Source organism: Leiobunum rupestre, chromosome 7 (genome assembly GCF_980474605.1).
Source record: "Leiobunum rupestre chromosome 7, qqLeiRupe1.1.hap1, whole genome shotgun sequence".
In the NCBI taxonomy this organism is placed as follows: Eukaryota; Metazoa; Arthropoda; class Arachnida; order Opiliones; family Sclerosomatidae; genus Leiobunum; species Leiobunum rupestre.
The window spans coordinates 32,762,133-32,786,195 of NC_143390.1; the positions used below are offsets into that span (position 1 = coordinate 32,762,133).

At 37.6% G+C, this 24,063-nt stretch overlaps 1 protein-coding gene across 3 annotated transcripts in view; it reads left to right on the forward strand.

Moving 5' to 3' along the window:
* Positions 1-24,063, forward strand: part of LOC149936086 (cell adhesion molecule Dscam1-like) — a 176,078-nt gene that overhangs the window by 150,380 nt on the left and 1,635 nt on the right. For all 3 annotated transcript variants that reach the window (XM_090154039.1, XM_090154037.1, XM_090154038.1), the window contains exons 22-26: positions 9,675-9,857; positions 11,593-11,852; positions 17,609-17,690; positions 17,836-18,022; positions 23,018-23,097. In XM_090154039.1, coding sequence (XP_090010165.1) covers positions 9,675-9,857; positions 11,593-11,852; positions 17,609-17,690; positions 17,836-18,022; positions 23,018-23,097 — 792 coding nt within the window. The remainder of the gene's footprint in view (positions 1-9,674; positions 9,858-11,592; positions 11,853-17,608; positions 17,691-17,835; positions 18,023-23,017; positions 23,098-24,063) is intronic.

The window sequence follows — 24,063 nt, forward strand, 5'->3', positions numbered from 1 at the left end:
AGAGAGAGAAGGCCTCCAATTTCGACCCGACTAGGTGTAGCTCTCATTCCAGTTTTCGACCGAGCGTTTTCGTATAGCGTTAAATCTAGGCCCGACTTTCCTCTCGCGAAAGTTTCAAAATTAATTTGACGAGCCGGCCTCTAATTAACGGGCTACATCGTCGTTAAAAGGGAAGCCGTGTCCAGCGGAGCCGATTGGAAAACCCAGAAATGAGAGAGCGGCCATACTTAAACCGCTTGTCTAATTTATCCGGCGCGCGCCGAAATTTTAAAACACCCCTTTTCTGACAACAGGGAGGGCTAGCTTCTCTTCCCTTATCACTCTACTAATAAGGGCGCTCGACCATTCCCATCAAAAACGGGGGACCCGACTCTGCGATATCTTTCTCTAAACGCTTGTGATTGTCATAAAGTAGTGGCGCTGCCTATAGCCTTGATTTTATATATTACGTTTTTCAGTCACCTGATAGTTCGTCTTTAGCTACGACTGTGGTAAAGACTGCTAGCTAGATTTCAATGCGAACTCTTCCTAGTTCCATTCCTGCCCCTTCTTTAATTGTGACCCATCTTCTTCCCTGGTATCCTCAGTTTTCAACGCTTGGAAGTTAAATTGTATGGCTAGTAGTGATTACTCGGGGAACGGAGCAAAGTTTTACGTTTCGCCAAAGGGGCCAACGAGCGAGCGAGGGCTTGTTGCGTTTACCTAATAGGGTCGCCCATAGCTGAACGTCCGCCTCGTTAACGTTAATGTCCGATTGGAATTGTAAAATTATAATCCTGGGCGACGTAGCTTAGCCCTTTCGATTTCGCCCTTCCCCGGGACGGATTAAGCTTGCAAATTAGCTTAAAAGCGGCATTGAGCCAATATTATACTTCCGCGTGTATAGCTTACGGAAAGCATTAGTCGGGTACTATAGTCATTGGTTTATGTTTACCCTAAAATTGTACGCCGCGCTGTGGTCTGATCAATATTACTCTTCCTATACCTAGTTTAATCTCGCGCTGAGCGGACGCAGCCTACGTTATTCACCCGGCAAATTCCCAAATTTCTTACGAAAATAAAATTTTGAAACCCCACCTCGGATATCATACGTTTAATTAAAATTTCTACCCCTCAGCTTTTGAAGTTGGTCTAGTACCAGTGAAATAACCGTTTTAATTGCATAGTATGAGCATATTTCCCCGAAATTTTTCCTCTCATGGTCTAAAATGTCACGAACGATTCAAAGCCTATTAAGACGCGTGTTTACATTTTCCAATGTAAGGATTTTTTTTTAAGTATACAAGAGTATCGTAACGACTTTGAGGTAATAGCTCCGTGGTCATCTTTGCCGCTCTCAAAAATTATCACAACCGAGTTTGGATTCCGTTTCAAATTCAAATTAAAACTCGTAAAAATATTCCTTTTCGAGCCTACTTCAAGTATATTTTCGCTGAAAGGTTAAAGTTTTAAGTACTTTAAATAGGTCCTCCAAAAAACCGTATAATTTTTCTTAGAGCGGTGCCAGAAATGAGAACTGATTTACCAAAGGACAAAAAAAAGTTGTGACAGTGACTGTCAACGCAAAAAAACTGTGTTAGGCCTAAAGCCTGGTTTTCACTGGGCTATAAAACGGCGGAAACTGTTTTACGCAAATATATTTCCGGCGGATTTTCCAAGGCTTTTCCGCAACTGGTTTTCACTGGGGATTTTTTCAAGCGGTTTGTAATTTGGCGGGTTCGATAGCGCGTGCGCTGAAGATTGTATCTTTTCTGACTCACCGAATTAAAATGGACGCCATAGATAGCTCCAATAGCAGTCTACCGATTTTCTTTCATTTCATGGTTTTTAAAACATCTATTTGCTTTATCATATAAAAAAGGATAAGCGCGAACCTCTTCTTCATTCATTCTTTTTTGTTTAGAAGTCATCGTGACAAACTGACTAAATTACAATAACAATGTTTATAAAATAAACGCGTCGCTTTTTAAGCCTAACAAATTGAATCAAACCGAGAGTAGTGAGCAAGTGACGTCAACGCACGATCTTCACTGATTGGTTAGCACATTGCGTTGCGTTTTAAAAATTCGGAAAAATAGAACTTCCATTCCGCGCTTGGTCGCGGAATATCGCAAGCTTTCCGTCAAATTTTGCGGAAAATATTTTTCCGCAAACGGCGCGGAAAGTCAATTCCGCTGTATTTTAGCCCAGTGAAAACCAGGCTTTACGGAGATGTGGCTCTTTTGACCTATGGAAAATGCAAACAAGCCTAAAGCGAGAAAATTGCATGTTGAACCCAGGGCATGGATTGCGGTTGACTTCCTTAGCTATCTAGTCAACCAACCGGAAATATTAAACGGGGTGGCGGAGTGGTTAGCACTTTCGCCTCGCAGCAAGAAGAGCTGGATGCGATCCCAATTTGTGGCACTTGGTGAAAGCTCGGAACCACTCCTGCGTAGAGTTAGCAAGTTATCTTTCCATAAAAGCTTGTAGAGTTTAACGGTAATAATTGACTCGCTTGGCGTGTAGGGCTGGCCACCTGTGTAAATAATTAAAAGTCGCTAGATGACTTGAACCTAAAGCTTTTGGCAAGGTAGGGTTTAAAGTCAAAATATTTTTTTTATTGAAGTGCCTATTATATAGTATATTTACGTGCTCTATGGACGCAATATTTAATGGAAATATCTCTATTGGTTTCAAACTGGTACGAACATGGTTTAAATTTTTTCTATTCGTATTTAGTCGTATAAACAGGCTGGGTGTCCGCCGAGTTCGGGGAAACGTTTGCATAATTCATCGATCCGAAGACATCCAGCTCTTCGTCAACAATGGGGAGCGAGTTGATATTTACCCTTTTGTTTGTTGCCAGTCGTTCGAACGCGCGTTTGCTCTAATACTTAACCCCGTCAAAGCAGCTCCCGGCTTACCCACTGACCTAATATAGGTTTCTGCCACGGCATTACGTTAATTAGGTTTCCTGCAGGCTAAGAGGGAGTATAGATCAAAATGCTTGTTATTCTTTGGGAGAGCTTATTTATAAATTGTCTTATTTCCGAAGCTTTTATTTATATAGATTATTTTCATTAGTAGACTTCGTTAAGTACTTACGTCTGACACTAGTTGGGGTAAGAGCTCCTACAGCTTCGCGCTGAATTTCCGTGTTAGGATTAATTTAATTATGCCCAACCATGTACGCGTCTAAGCTTTCAACTCTGAAATAATCAAATTCAGTTAATTTGAGTTTTGATTAAACTATAACAATGCGAATTTTTAGTACTTGCGTCTGACACTAGATGAGAAAGATCATCCGAAGCTTCGCGCTGTATAGTGTAGTTCTGTTGAAATTATTTATATCTCCATCGTAACGAAACTATATTAAAATTAACTAAAATTAATAGAACACGGTTAAAAATGTTGAAAGCGTTATGGGAGGTATAAAAACATAACTTCAAGGCGATATACCCATTGACTTAGATGGTTAAATTTTACCACTTACATACCTATATAAAATGTTAAAGAAAAAGGAATTACGCGCCGAAATTTAAAACGTTATTTCTTTAGATCCTAGTCTAATGTTTATTTAACAAAATACACGAAACCCCAACCTTCTATCTCAGAACAGTTTTTCACAAAGTTGGACGGAGAATTAACATGTATCGCGTTTTTGATAATTTAACCCGAATATGATATTTTTTAACAAAATAATTAAAGAATTAACTAAAAATTGACTCACTCTGTAACCTAGAGTGTATATTTTAATTGTCCTTTCAAAAAAATCAAAAGCTTTTTCTCTAAATTTAAACCCCTACAAAATGGATTATAAAGATCTGAAAACTCATTTTAAGCAGTGTTTCACCTTAAAAGCTAATATTTTTATTATGTTTATCAAATGATTCTTTTAAGTACAGGTAATTAATCTAAAAATTACACGTAAGATTATTCGTCGGCTAAATTGTACTACACCGGAAACATTTGTGGGTGGAGTCCATCTCCTGATTGGCTTAAGTGATTTCCTAATTTAAGACGCCGACCATAATAGCGCCAGATGGTAGAAACGGCAATGATATAGTACGAAATCCATTGTAGAAATGAATCAATTCATGGTAATACTGGTTACTTTGTCGGAAGTTAACTCTAAAAGCGTCATTTTCGATACCATATTAGACCAATAATTAAATAGTGGAGCACTGTAAGCCTGAGGCAAACGCCGTTGCAGAGGCATTCGGAAACTTGTCTCCTCAAAGAAAACTATACGTGATAGATCGAAACTGATTACTTGACACAAGAGTAGATATATTTCATATCTACCCCAATAGATCACGCTAGGGACGCGCTTCTATTTGTTAGCTTTAAGCCGTCCCTTATTTGTGGGTCTAATAGCTCGAATATTATATTGCTTTATCTGACAAGTAAGGCGTCCGGAATGGTTGACTGACGCCACCATTCATCCAGAAATATTTTTGGAAGATAGGATGGTGGGAAATCACGAACTCGCGGGCCTTTTTTGGTCGGTATAGTTTGGGAAAACTTAAACTCGTATCTATCATTTCATTAAACGCGGACAAGCTGTCAGGAAACCGCGAAGTTTTGTTAGTTTTTAAGACGCGTGGGGGCACTTTATAGCGGGGTAAGCCCCAAGGCTGTCTTCTCTATTAATAAATCATACGAGTTTTTAATGAGGTTCGCGGTTTCTCCCCGCGGGAGGGCTCTGGTGAGGCGAAAAGACATTGATTTATTGCCTCTCATTAATAAATTAGATAACAGCAAGTTGGAATTGCCGGTTTGTTACCGAAAGGGAAAGACTCGTTTCCTCGAAATTTACTGATAACACATTGCTCTCTCTCATATCACCGGCGGAGCTCTAGGCTCCCCTCCGTCATTATTAGTTTCAGAAATAAACGTGGCGAGCCTCTGAAAGACACTCGCGAATTACCGGTGATTAATGGTTTTTCAATTACAAAAGTATAGCCTTTAATTTGGATCCATTGTTTTGAAGTTTTCTCGGTTCATTGAACAATTAAATCGATATTAGAATAGAACATGATTGTCATTTTGGAAAGTTTTGGTCGTAACAATAAATTACCAGAAATCTTTGTTATTTACGCGCTTTTGCTTTTGGGCTTATGTATCGTTAGTTATTCGTCTAACAAAATTAGACCTTTTCTGGTCTTAAAAACTTTCTATTCTTTAAAACTTTCCTTCCTTTATTTTAAGTTGTTAAACAAACAATAGAGATTAATATTGAATTACGAGTAAAAAAAATGGTCCAAAGACATCACACTTAGCGCTTACTTCAATATTGACAAACTGCTGGCGGAATTTTTCTATTAAATAAACGAGCATTGTTCTTGGCCCATTTACCCTCTTTTGTTCATTTAGTCAAAAAGGGCGCGTGGCTGTCTCGGTCATTTGCATAAAAAATGACAGGGTAAATCCCTGTTTATCTCCTCAATATTTAAATAAATTCTCCCGGCGGCTCACTCGTGTAGGCGTGTTATAAGAAGCAAGCGGAGTTGGGATAAAAATGAAAAATTCAATTTTGGACTGTAACTGAGCGCGCTTTGAGAGCGAACTAAGCCTTACTTAAAATTCATTACAATTTGAGAAGTTTCCAAGAGGTAGGAAAACCCAGTATTGGTCTTTTCCTTCCAACGGGGAAAGCGACCAGCGTTCTTTATAAATTGATATGTAAATGCCAACCTCATCTACACCTTCCCTTTCTCACCCATCTTTTCCGGTATAAAATATGTCCCGGAGTCATTTTCTTTGGCGGAAGTCACCTCAAAAATATCTTCCCGGTGTCAGTTCTTTCTGGAGTACTTCTAAAATTTCGAATCGTGTTTACCTTTTTATTCCACCCTTTTATAATTCTTAGCCCTTAGGTATAGCTTCTTAAAACATGTTGGAGAATTTATATTCCGGGAGATCTTGAGGGCTAAGCATAAAGTTCGAAAACAATTTCCCGAGACATTTTCAATGTGACTGGCAAATTTCAGTTTTTCATCAAAAATGACTCCCAAGTCACGAATACTATTTTCGCGTTTAAGAATGTTCCCGTTTAGTTTATAGGGAAACATAATTTTATTTTTCTTACGAGTATATGATATAACATAAGTTTTGTGCTCGTGAGATTGGAATATTGTTTAAGGTGCACCAGTTTTGAAGACTATCTAGGTCAGAATTTAGTTTTTCGCAATGGTTATCATTTTTTATGTAATTTCCTAGCTTATTATCATCAGCAAATAAGTAAATTTCCGAGTTTGGGATTTGCGAGGGTATATCAGAGGTATAAACGTTGAAAAATATCGGATCTAAGGATGAGCCCTGAGGTATACCACAGGTAACTTTATAACATGTTTTCGATATTTCGCCATTAACTTTTAGAACATTATTTCGGTCCTAAAGATAACTAACTACCCAATTCAAAAGTTGACCTGAAAGTCCATAATATTAAAGTTTTTGAGTAAGAATTCGATGGGAAACTCTATCAAAAGCCTTTGAAAGGTCAGCGTATATAACATCGACTTGGGACATATTGGATACTCCATTAGCAATAAATTCTAGGCTGCTTACAAGGTTCGTTTCAACAGAACAACCTTTCACAAAGCCATGTTGATTTCCGGGTAAGTTCATTTTGAACCAGTTATACAGTTTACTGCTCATTATCATATCAAAAATCATAGCTGGACAGTTTAAAAGTGATATTGGCCTATAGTTGGACGGATCAAATTCTTGACCCTTCTTAAATATTGGGGATACTAATGCCTGTTTCCAAGCGATTGGGAAATAACCAAGCTCTAAAGACAAATTAAATATATATTTTAAAATTGGTGAGAGTAAATTCCCACAACCTTTTATTAGAAAGTTAGGAATTTCATCCATACCAGACGATAACTTAGTTTTAATTTTCTTGATTGTATTTGTAATATCATTTTCAGTAATTATACATTGGGTTAATTCACGCTGATATTATTTTCCGGCGAGAATTCAAAATTTTTCGAGTTATCGTTTGCTATATTAGCAAAAACTTTCCTAAATTCTGATGCGATGTCTTCATTTTTGTCTATTATTACATTCCCATTTTTGAGAAGAATGTTTTTCTTTTTAGTTTTAGTTTTGTCATTAACATACATCCAGAATTTGTTTGGTTTTTTTTTTTTACATTTTCGCACATTTCATTTGAATAAATAGACCTGTCACGTTTTAGCAGACTTTCAACAGTTTTTCGAGCTATTTTGTATTTAAAACTGTCATTATGATTATCAGTTCTTTTATATTTTCTATGATAGTAGGCTTTATTTTTTACCGCTTTTATTAGCTCACGTGAGTACCAGTAAGGGTATTTGTTTTTATTTTTTTTAGAGTTTTTTTGTTTTTGCGGAATACATATTCTCATCGCCCTCTGGATATTTTCGGTTAAAAAACTAATACAATAATCTAGATCCCGTGATGAATAAACTGATGTCCAATTTACTTCGCTGATAATTTTATATAGTTTGTAGTAATCTCCACTTCTACATAAATTTCTTAAAACGGTTTTAAAATCTTCTTAAAATTCTTATCCATTTTAAAAGGGTTTTCCCTCGGTAGCAGTTAGTCTAGGAAGCAGTTTAATCCAACCACCTGAATTAATGGCATTCAAAATTGCTAGCTGACTTAACTAATAGCGGTCCCTTTGGTATTAGCTTAGCTGATTATTATTATTTCGAATCGATCCGTCTCAGCTTTTTTAAATCTGTTTGAAATCCATAATCCCATCCACCGAATAATCAATAGTCCTTGACGTTATTTACAATACTAATTTAAGTTAACGTTCAAAATCTTTGACTGAAAAAATATTTCCTGTAATAAATAATAAATAAATTCGCTGTTATTTTCAGACTCCCGGTAATTGAAAATTATCCAATCCGCTAAAGTTACTATTAACTCATTAACGCGGAAATCCGTGTTGTTTAAAGGGTGTTGTTGCAACCTTTTTTAATTTAGGCCTTTAAGCCCTTTGCCAGGTCTTTCTCTGAACTATTGACCCGCGACGCTAGGAATGCCATAGTTACGTAAGGAAAAGGTATACGCAAAAATTCATTTAACAAATAAGGGCTCGCGTTTCTCGCTCGATTTAGTTATTGGAAAACAGAAGGGTGCGAATTACGCAGCGTGTAATATGCCCTTAATTTACAAGAAGAAGAAAAATAATTCACCGCTCGTACATATAACTATTTATACGACTAAAGCTGCCTTAAATAGCGAAGGCGGAGAAATTGGAAATGAAGGGCGGGGAAGAGCCTCTCCAACTAATTGAGTTTTCTCCCTGTTTTATTTACCCCGGGCGTTCGCTATAGGACGGGATCTCTTCATTTAATTCCGCGGTAACGAAGCCTCCTCGCGTAAGCTTTTATATTCATAAAGCTTTTTCCACTCGGAGAGAGAACGGACATAGACTGGAAAAGATGATGAGGAAATTTCTCCTCTTTTCTAGCTGGACAGAAGTTTCTGATCGAAGCTTTCCACCCGGCTTTAAATAAGAGGGTATTACGCGACGAAGGACGAGTTTTTAAACTCCCACAATGCGGTATAAATAGCGTTTCCTTGACGCGATGAAGAAAGATTGCCTGTTTGTTTTTCATGTTCCATCGGATGCCGTTCGTGAGGTCGCTTTCGGCGCTATAGTCGCCTTTTTCTATATTTTTCTTATTTTCCGGGCGTTGAGTGGAAACGTGCGCCTGAAATTGAATCGTTTTAAAAATGGGACACTCCTCCAACGCCCCGTTTTCCTTTAATAGAAGCTTAAAATATGTTCGTGCTTTGAAAGAAGGACGCTAAAGTTTCGGCCGGATTATATACGCGACCGAATATTTTCAAGAGATTTGGCCTGGGATTTGCGCGCCAGTGTACGCTTTACGCGGAGGCCATCAAGGGAAAGTTCCGTATAAGGATTCGCAACGATTTCCCCGATGAATATATTCAGTCTGAGTTTAAATAGTCGTAGCTTTTCTTTATATGCCTTGCCAAGCTCTCTATCCGCGAATGTCCTCATTTGAATGTTAGACTCATTATTTATAAGATACTCCTTATCAACATTTTCCGAGAGAGTCACAATTCGAGTTAAATTGTCAACTTCTCGTCAGTATGAAAAGTTATTTATTTCCCATATTAAAACACGATCGTTTTCACGTAATTTAAAGGAAAAGTACAGGTTTGGTAAAACTTGGGTCTATTTGAAAGATCAGTCGTAAAATTGTATCTTTTTTTAAGGACGAAAAATTAATTTTTAAAGGAGCGAAATTTACCGCCAAGCGATCTGCCATTTTTTGTTTCGGGGTGACGTTTTAGGACTTTAATCACGCGCTGTCCGTGCTATAACAGGCTTTAACAGCGCTCTGTTCCCCGCGCGCGCTTGCTCCGCGTGCGGTCTGCGGAGGGAAGGCGAAAGAAAATGGCAGCTCGCTTGGCGGTAAATTTCGCTCGTTTAAAAATTAATTTCTCGTCATTTAAAAAGATACAATTTTGCGACTGATATTTTTTAGTATATTTAAACATGATCTTTCAAATAGACCCAAGTTTTACCCAACCTGGACTTTTCCTTTAAATTAGTAACGTTGTTTCAGTAATATCACCAAGAATGCATTTTTAAATTATGAAGACGCGCCAGGAGGTAATTCGTAATTGGAACAATACGTTTCGGTGTGTCTTTGCAGATCCAGTATCGCCGGTTAGCCACGGCTCGACCCACAATCACGGCACCGTCTACCGTCTCTTAAGTATCATCGTTCCTTTGGTGTGCGCCGCCGTCATCGTGCTGGTGGTGACGGTCGTCGTTAGCATAGTCATCACGAGACGCCACGCCCCCGCCAGATACGGACCCAGACCAGACGGAGACGGTACGTATCGCTAGTCCCCAATTACTCCCGAGAATTTAATCCTAGAACTATATTACGGTGAGGGAAGGCAAATTAAACTGAATATTTATAACTTTAGGTTCTCGTTTCCGACGCCGAATGGCGAATTTAGCGCCAAAATCCTGAATATTTCAATGACCCTTATTCCATAATCTAGAGTCTCGAGAACCCGAGGGGAGACGGAACGTCGGAGCCTTCGGAGAGAGAATTAGATCCGCCGCTCGCGGGAAAGCGCCTACGACGAGGATGCGCTACGGGATCTAGGATTACCCATCCCTCCCCGTCTGCCAGCCTTTGACGCGCCACTGTTGAATACCTTAAGACGGGCCCGGGAGCGCGATAATGGCTATAGATGGTGCGCGTATGGCGCGACCTAAGAAACAGACACCGCTCGAATCGGACCTCGCTATTTACGGTGTTGAGAAAATCGAATTATTCCTTAAGTTTGGAATCCGTCAATGGTCCAACTGGTTTTGGGCGGTTAGGCGTGAGAAAGCGGTTGTTGGCCTAGACTGAGAATCGCGCGAGATCACGGCCGAGAGCGCTCGAAAACAAAGGGGAGAAATGGATTACATTATTCGCCATCATCCGCTCTAATTCAATTTATATACGCGCGTGCTAGTCCTCCAATTGGCCGGTTTTAAAGGCAAACGGGGCAGAATGGGTAGCAAAATCTAACGCGGGAGATAGTTCGTTAACGTAGGAGACTAAAGTTTAATGAATAATTAAACGTAATAATGGAGCCAAGTTTGGCGAAGGAACCAAGACCGAGGTTTTGCAGGCTTTGAAAATGAAATGACTGGATAATTTCCAGCTCGATCCTCGCCGCTAGTACGTACGAAGGCGGATTATAATTATTAAACTAGGAGATTCGTCCTTCTCCGCGATACGCCTGGATAGCCACGTTCACTCGCAGCGGGCCTAGTCCCGCTGCCGCCTTTAAATCTAAGCCTCGACCAACCTAAGGGGATTTTGATAAACACTCAACCCACATTCGCGTCCCCGAGATGGAGCGCCCGCTCCTATACGGAGTTTGAAGATGGCCGCGTGTTTTGTTTAGATCATCCGCTCTCAATGGATTCCTTTTCAATGGAAATTATTAATTTCGAGGAGAATTCCTCCTTTAAAATCCTTTATCATATATATATAAGATATGTGGAGCTCTTCAACTAGTATTCTCTCGTGAAGATCCCTTTCCGCGCACATTATCAGTCGGTCAGGCCCCTTTTAAGGAAAATGGGGTGTTTGCGAATATTTCCCGGGATAACGGGCTGCAGGGGAACTCCGCGTCAGCCAACCTCCCCCTAATTAACCCAAAATTGTACGTGAACTCTATTTATAAGTCACCGATATATTTTAAAACTCCGCCGAGTTTATAACCCTTTTCAATCGTGAGGAATGCTACTAGTGGGGAAAGGCCAATTACATTGTTAGTTAATTGTTGATCCGTGAGCTTCCGGCGATGGTATAAGTCGCCGATTTAAATAGACCTCTTTAACGGCGGCGCTGTCTGGAAAGTCTTTCCCCGCAAAGATTATAGCATGCGCTTGTTTACTTCGACTCTTGTTTTACAATGCGCGTCTTTGTTCGCGATACGCTTTGGGTTGACGTTTGTGACGTTCTTCGCGATCGTAGAGAGCTTAATGAATGCGCCATCCTCATTGTTACTTTGCTTTTGGACTAACAATGAATGACTCTTTGTTTCCGTCTAATCTAGATGGCGGAGACAATCGCTCAAATGCCAATCACAAGATTGATATAATGGGAATGACGCCGATGGCCACCAAGAAAGGACGGTCCTCTTACGAAGCGCCGAAGGAGTCGCTCTACTTTCCGGCTCCGTACGCCACGTCCAGGCTGGCTGCGTACACGGCCGAAGACGTCAGCGAATGCGACAGTTTGCCTTCCAGCACCAGAACCACTGGTGAAAGAAATATGAGCGGTCATACCTATGACGTACCTTTTCCCGTCCGTAGGGTAAGTTATAAGCTCTAAGAAAGAAAATCGAAGTTGAATATTTTGAAATTTTGTAACGTTCAGAGTCACCAAACTTCACATCGACGTGTGCAATCTTCATTCACAAAAAAAACAAAACACGGGCATTAAAAACCAAAAGTCTTCAAGTGAAGCAATCTTATAAACCAACCTTGCGTTATTCTACAAACTTATTCAACCAATTCTATTTTGAATTTTAATTAGCTTCTAGAAAATATTTTTAGGAGTTCATTTGGAAAGGTGGTGCCCCTCTCAATTCGGGTTTATATTATTATACAAGGAAAGAACAACGGATTGGGCCCCAATAAGTCCATTTAAAGATTTATTTAAAATAAGTATGTATGGTTAAAAATGGGTATAGCTCAATAGCTCAGCTGGGTCATAAAGCAGCCGAGTTCAATAGCTCAGCTGGGTCAGTATAGCAGCGAAAAAATTCATTAGCGCAGCGAGTAAGTTCAATAGCGCAGCAAAGCGGTTTTTTGATTAGTAAATTGAATGACCACTGCTATTTTTCTTCGCTTTTAAAGCTAGTAGAACTCTAGTCATAAGATAATAACAAAATCTGGCAATGCAGAGTAAAAATTACGGAAGTTTTCAAATACTATAAAGTATACTGCATTTTGAGAAGAGCTTTGAACTACTGCGTAAAAAAGAGAATGCCAAAACCAAAGCAAGAATCTCAATTAAATAATAAGATTTGATTATTTCTCTGAGCATTTATGTGGAATTTTCTTGGCTAATAAATCAAAATTCCACTCAGAGAAATAATCAAAAAATCGTATTATTTATTTGAGATTGTTGCTTTGTAAATTAAGTCTCGCATAATAAAAAACCACTGCTACGTAGTGACAAAACAATATTTTATTAATTTACACCTGATGATGGTACCAACCGGCTCTGAAACTAGTCGTGTCGTGTATTTTTAATAAAATATTGTTTTGCCACTACTCAACTGCGGTTTAAAAGTTTGATAGCTATAGTTTTTAATGCGTAGGGTAAGTATATGATTTTACGAATATAGACAAATCGGAAATACACGTTACAAATTTGTGGGAGGTGAATGATCTTTGGTGTTTGCAATTTATTTATCCTTCCGTTACCTAATTCAAAGTAAAAAAAATATTTCGGTTGATGGGAATTTGGTAAGAACGGATTGGAATTGCGGATTAAAAATTTGAGATCCTGCCAGATTAAAACATTTGATTCTGCGGGATTGAAAAAATGGATTTATAAATCGTGGATTGTTTGAAAAATAATAATTAATTTAAATTGGATTGAAAAAATTTCGTAAGGGGACTAGCGCAACCTTATATTAAATGTTCGACTTTGTCCGACAAAGCGATTAAATTTGCCCACTAAGGAGTTAAGTATGAATACCTTTGGGCATACAATGTTGAAAGTGTATTCTCACTGTGGTGGGACCTTGCATGTTTATGTGTTCAGTTCTGCCCAACGTTTTAGAGTGTACCATAATTATGCGCCCTTTCTGTGTTAAGTTAAAAGGAACAACGGCTATGGAATGCATTGCAAATGATGATAAAATACGCGAATAAGTAGATTAGTCCATAATGAAAAGGGATAAAAAAGCTAAACCCTAAACAAATTTGAATAAATTTAAAAACTTACAAAAGGCTCGTACCAATAGGTCTTCGAGAAAACAAAGACGCGAAACTCGGACCAAGTAGATCTTCGAGTGAAAAACTTTTACTGACAAGCATTTCTCGGATCACAAAATTTTTATAGGACCTAAGACTAAGGCATTTGCGCTAATACTTGATCTTACGTCACATCCATAGTGCAGGAAGCCTTGGCCAGTACCAGTCCGTGTTAATTTGTTTTTGTGTATTTTTTGGGTATGACGTTCACTCTACGTCACTTTATAAATCATTATTAGTCCACTTTATTTCGTTAAATTTGGCATTAAAAAGTGATAGTCCTAGCACGATTATTTTTCAAAATTTGTTAAACGAAATTACAATTCCTTAATTACTAACACTCGCTTACCACCACTCTCCTACGCAGAATTACCCGGCAACCTGAATTAATGGCATTAAAATCCGTTAGATAACTTGGGCCTAGGGTGGTGGCTTGGGTAATTAGCTTAGCTGTCCGTGGATGATATATAAACGCAAAAATTGTAATCACGTTTTTTGGTATTGAGACAAATAACACACGTGTTAAAACGCCAGTCCAGTAATTTTTTTCATTTTCCCTTTTTCACACTTTAGTCCTCATTCTTTATCTAGGCGTATGTTCATTAAAAATTGCAATGATACATCGTCTATCTTTTTGAAATTAAAACCAAAACGATCAATTTCTGTATTTATCCGGTGCTTTGATCTGAAATTTGAGTTTTCTTTGAGTCAACTTGTTCTATTTCATTTGAAGATAAATATTTTGAATTATGTATTTTGTTAGTAGTCTTGACGAAAGTGCTGAAAAAGCTTTTAATTTTTATTATCAATATTGAGTATTACTTTATTGCATTTAAAATATTAATATGTAAAAGCAAATTTACTTGTGAATTTCAGTAATGAGATTCCTCTGTGTTTCAGAAGAAATTACTTTGTGTAAGATAAAATAAATATTCATTAATTAATTCATTGCTACCCCTTTCGAAAGGGAATTTTACAAAAAAGAAACAAGTTAGGTCACACGTGATACAAGTTTCACATCGAATGTGTTTCATTATTTGCACTAGCCACAAAACAAAAAGGAACATAGGAGCGCGATAAAAATTTATGTATCATTTATAATGCCTACCTGAAGAATCAGAGAGGTATCAAAAACTTTGAGCTCCCATCGTCTGATTTACCTCGATGGTTTGATATTTCTTTTCGATCAATATTACATTTCATGATTTACCAAATTAATATTGCTTAAGCGACTGCTTGATATTTCCTATCGATTATTGTTACAATTATGTTTCTGATTCTAGCGATCTCAAATATGTTAAATTCCCAATCTTTCGGAAAAATATATTTTATATACCATAACGCTTTCAACATTGCTAAACACAATATACTAATTTTATATTACAAAACTCTCGTTACGACGGATGAATTATTTCAAAGTCGAGATTTTAGACACATATAGGTTTTATTTCTCCTCTGGTCGGAGTTTAAATCATCAAACCATTGCAATACAGTGCGAAGCTATGGGAGCTCTGACCCCATCTAGTGCCAGACGCAGGTACTACATATTGGCTGGAACTTAACAAGTACTCTAACGATCTAAATTTACAGAAACTTCAAGACATATAATAACTATCGGCGAAATAAATTGATACCATAATATATGGCAACTTACGATGAAAAAAAATGAAAATTCTACTAATTGTACAATAAAACGTTCTGTAAAACTAAACGTCTATTTTATTATTATTATTATTGTACAATAAGTGGAATTTCACTTTTCTTTTATCACATTTTATGCGTAAGGAATTAAGCAACCCGCAAAAATATACATTTTATTTTGGCCACGGATTTTTTTCACCTCAAAGGTTAAATAAAAAAGCGCAAAAAAATAGATTTCCCTCAAACTTATCAGTTTAAAATAAAAAACAATTCTCAAACCCGAGATTTTGCCGCCGTCTTAGATGACATTTTCTCAAACGCTGAGATCAGTCATTATTTCTCAAAGTCTTCTACGATATAGTTGAAGAGAGAGTGAATGTCAACCCGAGATTTTGCCACCGCCGAAAAATACACGAGGTCAGGAAACTGAATGATTAAAAACTAAAAGCTTTGATTATCTGCCCGCCGCGAAAGAATATATCAAAAGTTCAAAGAAATATTGTCTAACTTGTAAGAACTTCGCTTTACATTTCAAGGGGTCGAAAAATTTATTACGACAGAAAATATTCACGAACATGTACATGCCGAATTTATCTTTTTTAACCGTGTGATGCTGTAGTTGTAGAAATGTTTAAATGTAATGAAGTTCACTCTCACCTGACCCAATCGAAAGGCATAACGGATCCAGTTAAATCTGAAGTGAAACGTTTAATTGACCTTGGTGTGGATAAACCTAAATTATTTCTGAATGCGCTCAAGCGAAAAGGGATTTCCTGAGGCCTAAAAGGTCCGACTTAAAAACTTAATGCAAACCATTAGAAATAAATCTAGACCAATCATTTTATCGATGAACGACTTAAAGCAGAGTTTGTTTCAAATTCTAAGAAAGTATTTTGAACGTTATGAATCAAGCGTAAATTGCAAAGTATTCCAAGACATATAGGTTAAAAGTTTTTACCATGGTTAATGTATATTTTAAAAGTAATAAAATTTTCACATGTTACTATTTTTATTAAAAGACGCTTGAAAAGGGGCTACGGCTCGAACGCTTGCGTAGTTTTAAATATTTTAATAAAAATAGTACCATGAAGTATCCGTCGTTGTGAAAATTTTATTACTTTTAAATTCCAAGACATGCCTATTTATGATGTGAAATTGATCACTGATTCTTACAATTGGGTCAAGGAAGCAGAATGGTTCTTGCACATGTTCAATATTTCTCAAGCAAAACAAATCCAAACATATCTTAGGAAAAGCAATTTATTTGAAGCTATTTAAAGTCTCAGATGCCGCAAAAACTGTTCCTAACTTCCTGGAAGTCAAAAAGGGAGATGCGGCACACCACAACTGGCAAAAAATACCTTAATTATGCAATGAAGTCATAAAATATATATATTTTTTATATTTAATAATAAATATATTTATTTTTATCTTTATTTATTTCCTTTTTTTATTTTACTTATGAGAGAAGTCAGTAGCTGAAAATTTCGTTCCCCCTCCCCTTTTCTGAAGACTCACTTCAACTACTTCATAACGTCGTTTGTTCCGCCGGATTCTTTTTCACTCTCCCACGCTTTAAGAAGACTAAATTATGCGTAGGGGAAGTGAGTCTTCACATGATATTGGAAACGATATTCCCACCCACTGAAGTTCGGAATCGATCTATTCAGGTGTATGATGTCGACGACACCAAACCACACTTCAAGTAAAACAATAGTTCCCTTTGAGATATATTTCGATAAGGAAATAGAAAACCACACAGTCATTTGACTATTTCCATTTTAGAGCGAATCGCAAAGGGTTCGATAGTAAACCATTAACCAAAAGCGTACATTTGCACCAAATGTTTCGTTAATAGGTGTTTTTTATATAATAACGTGGCCTTCTTGTTTGAATGTAGCTACTACGTCACAACTTTAGCATTGGTAATATTACGAGCGCGCGCTTAGGGCGCGAGAAACCTCGGATTTTCACGTGCGCGTGCAACTCGCGCGTGTCAAAACTATTCTAATAAAGCTATGACATCGTGACGTAAGAGCAACACAAAAACAAGTTCGGCCAGTGTAGCTGAATTTATAAAAAAGAACTATTATCGCGAAATACTTAATTTTCAATTAATTATCTTGATTTTTATCGATGCTATTTAATAACTATTTCCCCTTCATCCCACGTTACAGTCACTCAAGTAACCAGACCAATAATCTAGCTACTACGCATTCAAGTCCCAACCCACGAGACTGGCGAAGGAAGTGTAGATAAAGCGCAAAAATGACCTCGTTCCTCGCACTAACCTTACTACGATGTTTAAACTGACATAGCTGCGGCAATTGTTTATCACCGCGACTAGTTTATCACCGCTGGCAGCGCGGTTAAAGAAGGAGCGAAGAGGGTTGACCCCGTCGCCGAAAGATATTAATTTCCGTTTTGTTCATTTTTCTTTAGCCGGAAACGGAAGAGCAGTACACGAGGATTAAGCGAGTTCCGGTGCCCTCCGTTCCGGTCAACAATATTTACCAAACCCCTCGTAAGTCGCCTTTCGCTTAGTCCCCAAAATATAGGCTTAATTTTATTGCCTCGTTTTCTGCGCTTCGAAATGTCTGCCAAAATTATGATCGTTAGGTATCTAACTCGGTTCCCTCCCTCTCTCCCGTTCTTTCTCTCTTTGTCAGAACTTCCCGAGGCGGAGAGATGGACTCGCCGCTTGAGCTATCACCACCAAGGCCTTGAAAGGTCCAACTTAGAGCCCGGTTTTAGTTTTAAAGTCGACAGCCCAGCCACTCGAAGATGGTCGGGAGGTTACAGGATCCCCTTCAGAAAGGACCAGCCTTTTAAACTCAAAAGGATAGACCGAGACTCGTGAGTACCGCTTTTCGCCCTTACTCTTACTCACTCTCCCACGTTATTCCTTCCTTCTTGAGTTGCCGTCATCTTCGTCTATGGGTTTAAATATTAGACAAGTGCCTACGACCAGTTGGGGAATGGCGAGCGACGGGAGGCTATTTAATCTTTTAAGTGCTTCGGTTTGGAGCGTTTTAGCTACTTAACTTAAAAGTTCATCTTAAAATGGAATTAGGCCTCTTAAACGAAATTTAAGCTGTTTACCGTTCTTTTTCTATGACAATCACTAATGTCGGAAGCCAACTATAGGCAGCGCTGACATATCACTAACTCTTAACAATAGGGAACGAACTTTTCGAAGATAATAAAGTTCGACTCCTGTCACACACAGGGCATATTTTCTGATTATCTTCGTTTTAAGACTGAGTTCATAATGCTGCACTCGAAACTATTCGAAGTACTTTTAAAGTTTAAGAAATAATTAATTTCAATCGATTAAAGTTAGTTTTATATCGCCGAGAAATATTTTGCTATCGATGATATTTATTTTGCTATCGATGATATTTATTTCGCTATCGATTATATTTATTTTGGTATCGTTTATAACTATTTTTCATATTGATTTTATAAAAAAAAACTATCGTCGATCGTTATTTTATATCGATGATAGATAGTTTCTTCTAAATTTTGTGATTTAATATTATAAAATTTTGAAACAATTTTATTTATAATTTTCTCAATATTTATGTTTGCTTAAAAAACAATTTATTTTTGTACGATTCTTTACATTTTGTTTATTTTTTATTATCTGAAGTTGACATAATTTTGAGCTTAGCTTTCATAGTAAAATAGATAAAAGGTAGCAAAATATGGATCATATTCAGTAACTATTTAAAACAACCATCTACTTGGCCAACCCGAAAAAGAAAACGTTTTTGAACATCCACGACCCCTATTTTGAATGATAGAAAAATACTTCATCCGTGCGTGAAAATCTCCAGTCAACCGCAATAAAGGAAAGAGTCGAAGGCTTGATCTTTACCATCATTTTTAGTCCGGTGTGGCGCTTCTCTATTGGCGCTTCTCTATTGGCGCTTGCCGGACTTATGCACCGATAAAAGGAGGCGATTTCATTTTAGCTGAGACTTTAATAAAAGGTAAAATACGTCCCTTGGATATCTAAACCTAGCTCCCAGGTTATTGATGGGGGATGAAAGGGAGGAAGGGGAGCACGAGGGGGATGATCGTTTTCGCTTTTCAGGAATTCGAGGAATTCGTTCGTCCATGGGCTCACAGGCACGCCTGAAGGGGATTTACCATCGAGCATGCCAAATGAGAGTGAGAGAGATAAAGAATAGAGCCTTTTTTTGGGCGAGAGGGTATTTAGAGACAGGGATAGAAATTAGATAAGGTTCGGCTTTTCTTCGGGTAGTACTCTTGTTCCGTGTTGGAATACAACCATTAACGTCACTATTCGGCGCTACCAGGTAACACCCACTCACTGTTTCTGGGTGTATCACCAATAACGCCAAGCAAAACAATCGACATTTTCAACACCATAATTCCCTTTGTGACGAAGTCAAACAATTGGAAACATAAACATAATAAATTACATTTTAAATTAGGCCTATGGTTATTCTTCTATAAAACGTATAATATCATGAGAGATGAGGAAACAAGTATTGATTGGCAATTTTTACTTAAAATAATTGATAAATTAGGTTCTAGCATTGAATTATTATATGTTACATTTAGCAACATTTATACAGACCACGTCTTACCACATTGCGTAATTGGTATTCCTAACTTCTAAAATTGGATGTTCTTATACCCTCTAGACGATGCATATTAAATGAAGGTTCATTTATTAAAAGTTCTACGGTTTTGTAACTAACGCTGTATAATTTCTTGGGTTGATCGTCCGAATATGTGTAATTTAAAATAGCCCAATTGTTTTTTGATATTTTAATCGTGTTATTAAATATTTATTCGTACTTGGTTATAACTGTAAGCCCAATTTCAAGCGCCAGACTATACTTTTCCTTTTGTTAACTTGTTAAAGGAAAAGGTCGCAGGGCAGACATCTTGATGGAGACCTTTCGGTGTACGGATTGGTGCACTGCACTGATATTTAGATGCGGGACTATAGGTGACTATATATAGTGTTAAACATATAATTAGACTGTTTTCCAATATTTTATTATATTTCGTACTTCCCCTTGGCTGTCATTTATGTTTATTTAAGACGCCAATTAAAAACTCCAAAGTTGAAAGCATTTTGAGCAAAGTTCAGACAGCTATCCTGTCACTCAGATTTTATCGTATTAGAAATTATCGCCGGCGAAGCGAGCCGGACCATTTATTAAAAACAATTTCTTTTAAACACCAGAAATTATCATTTTTTTCCCAAATATTTGTACCAATAGAATAATATAACTGTACTAAAAATATTCCTATTTTTCAAACATAATTTTTAGTGATTTTCAGTATTCACCCTAATTTTGTGATAATTAACTTTGAACTTTTCCGCAAATACCGAAATGTGCGTGCACCGAAATTTCCGTGCCTCAAAATGTTTGTACAGCTACAATTTTTGTACACTTACAAAGTACGTAACCCGAATTGCTCGTACACCTAAAATGTACGTTGGCACACCTAGTACGTTGTCACACCAAACCAACTTTTCCACACACCAAAATAAATTGTTCGTACACCGTAATGTTCGTATACAAAATGTTCTTACACCGAAATATTATATTACCTAAACCCGGAAAGGTCGATACGAAGAATTCTTTGGAAAAAATAAATAAGAGTGGAGTCGAAAATCGAAATATTCCCGCGGGTGCGCTTCTTTATAAGCCCCGTATAAAAAAAAAATCGGTAATGCCAAAGCCAAATGAGATGCTTCACCGTCCCTGACAAAGTGATGGAAAAAACTTCATTATTACATCTGACCGACCCTAGACGACTTTTATTTATTTACCAAAATTAAATAGGCCGGCTAGATTAAAATCTTGCTTTCGAAAAATTCGCCTCGATGGTTGTTTTCAAGTCAACCTCTAGTCGGCAACCGCAACTCGGAAACTCCTTTTATACTGTATAGGACGTAGCTATAACACACGCGTTTATAAGTCGCCTACGGTATCTCTCTTTTAAGCAACCCTTTGAAAAATTAAGCTGAAAAGTTTTACTCGGCTATGATGAAGTTTGAATCTTGGCGCGCGGTAGGTGTTTTCCTCGCGTATCTGTTCCACTTTGGGAGCCGCGGCCGTCCCTGGTATTCTAATTTAATTAAATTTCGAAAATTTATGTTTATATACGAAAGAGGGAAAAAGTAAAAAGCAGCGGGCGCCTTGGTTACCGCACTATTAAAAGAAAGTGAGGAAATGGCTTAAATTGCCGGCGGGCCAAAGGGAGAGAAAAAGAGATGAGTCTTTCTCATTTAGCCCTGAATAATAATATAGATCGCTTTTCTCAGAAAGAAAGCGCGCTTTACGTTCCAGTGCCTATCATTTCCAGGCCCGCAGTGTGAACTCTTTTCCTAAGCCTACTTTCTAGTGTTTGCATAAATTATAAGCTAACCCACAAAGTGCATCGATTTGCACTCCTTTAAAACTTTTAAAATGAACTCCCGCTACAAATTTCCTTTAATAACTCTGGTTTTCTTAATTTTGTTGCACGTACGACAAATTTGTGTATAAAGATGAAAGTGAATCATTAACTATTAATCATGTTGGTACATTTTCAATAAACCTGTCCAAGAATATATCTGGTTAAAGGATAATATGTGGCTGCCACTATAGCATCTGTTTTCATGATTCCCGGTAGAAAGTCTACACCGACTCGGAGATTGATCGATCGTATCGCTGTGTCTCTCCGCTCACCGCGAGAAAGGGGATTAAGACTACACGGAGAAGGCGGAGGAGGGTATTTTCTTTCGCCAAGAATCACAGGGTACCTGGGGAAGACGGAAAGACTACGCGAGAAAGGGAGGCGTGTCCACATTTTCTCTGTTAACGTAAATGCATTGAGCTGACCCAATGAGACAACACAATCAATCGATTTTTAATTCAACCGTTTGTGATTAAAAATCAGATTGTTTTAAACTTGTACACAATTCGGTTTAGCGTTTTCCAATTTTTCAAACCGAGCCTCATTTAACGTCAGGTAGAAATCATATTCCATGCGTGTTAAATCAAAACTGGTAGAAAGTATACGTATGTTTTAGATTACCTTTGTTTTTACTGTCGGTAGTTGACGAGGATATAATATTTGTCCAAACTATACGCGGCACCTCATTCGCTCGACAAATGTTTGGTTTATGACCGAGAGTATATTGCGAGCTCCAGTTAATTTTGTTCCTTTTTCTTCTCGTTGCCCTTCTTATTTTTTACTGCTTTCTTTTTTTATGGTGAAACGTATTTTCTTTTTATTATTTTATGAACCTTTTTCACCTTATACAAACGCTATATACACATTGAAGGGTAGATTTTTGCTCGTTACAAGAAAATCTCGAGATTTCGAGAGTGCTGGAATATTTCCTATTTACAACGACGCGGAAAAGCCTTGGCCTTTTTTATGGAGTGAAACAGGGGCCCTTTTGTTTCCTTTCGGAGGCACTTGATTTTCGCGCGGATTCGATTGAATAGCTCGTAAATGTAAATTGTAAGCTCTGCGAAGGGTATTTCCTTGGCACCTTCTCGACGTCAATAAAATGATAATGTCCAACGCGAAGGGAAACTTTACCGCAGCGTCCAACTTGAAGATAAACTTCACCTTAGCGTAGCGCGGGGATGACAAATAGCGTGGTTTTTACCACTCCAGAATAGGAATAACGCTACCATAGTATTTTAGAATTTTCTTCTTTCCGGAATAAAATTGAAGTCTTATTTTTGGGGTCTCAACTTGGGATTGGTTTACCGGTTTACTTTATTTCTTATTCCATCGATTGTTTTGTGGAGGTTTGATTCGGTCCCGCTTGTATAACCTTATTGTTCCTTTGCCATATTATAGTTATCGTTATTCCGACGAGGGCAGTGACTTAGAGGACGAGGACGAGAGACCAGAAGAGATATCAGAAGCCGAGTGCGACCGTAAGAGGTCTTCTTCCCGTTTTCATGGTCTTGATTTACTCATTTCCTACCGAACCTTTTTTCGCTTCGTTGCTCTGGGAGCACCATTTGGCATTTGGTTTTCTTTGCTGTTTTCGTATTTAGTTGAATGCATATATAAGAGCAATTTGGTTTGCATGGCCAGTAATTTAATCAGTTGTATAGAATGACTTAGATAAATATTCATCAACGCTAAAGGTTTAGCTTGAAACACGTACCTTGCCGACTTATTGCTTTGTTTGCTTCCGCTATTTGGCAGGATAATCGCGGAAATCTGCCTCGAGTACGTGAAGGTATTTGTTTCATTTGTAGACCGTAGATGAATAACTCCCTCTTTAAAGTTATATTACTTACGTTGATTTAAATATATATTTTATTCTACACCCACGCCCCTAAATTAGATTTGTGTGAAATGCTGGTTTTAGAATATGATTTTTGCTCGAGTGTATATCATTCCACGTGTAATCATAGAGTGATGCCACCAGGGGTTGGCCGATTTTAATGAAATTTTCCACATGTGTTTAGGACCTCGTTTAAACAAGTTTGTGTAATTTTGAGCCTTATATAATGTTTACCTATTTTTTACGGTACTTCAAAAACAACTCTGATTTTGATGATTTGTCTTCGACCTTTTTGGTAGTGTTTAGAAAAAACATTACTCTGAATAATTGGCTTTAGTTACACTTTTGAAATTTGGTCACTTATTAGAAACATATCTTGCGCATAAAATGGTGGGGTTGAAAAATATTATCAAAAATCAGACAAATTACTTTTAACAACAACTTCTGGTTAAATTCAAATATAAATATGGAAATGTTCATATTCTGAAATCTCTCGACGTAAGCTATCCAAAAATGTTGACATAAAAAAATCGAATTGCACCTATTGAACCCCCAAAACTGAATTTCGAATTTTAAGCCAATTGCGCAATATAACCGTTTCTCAAAA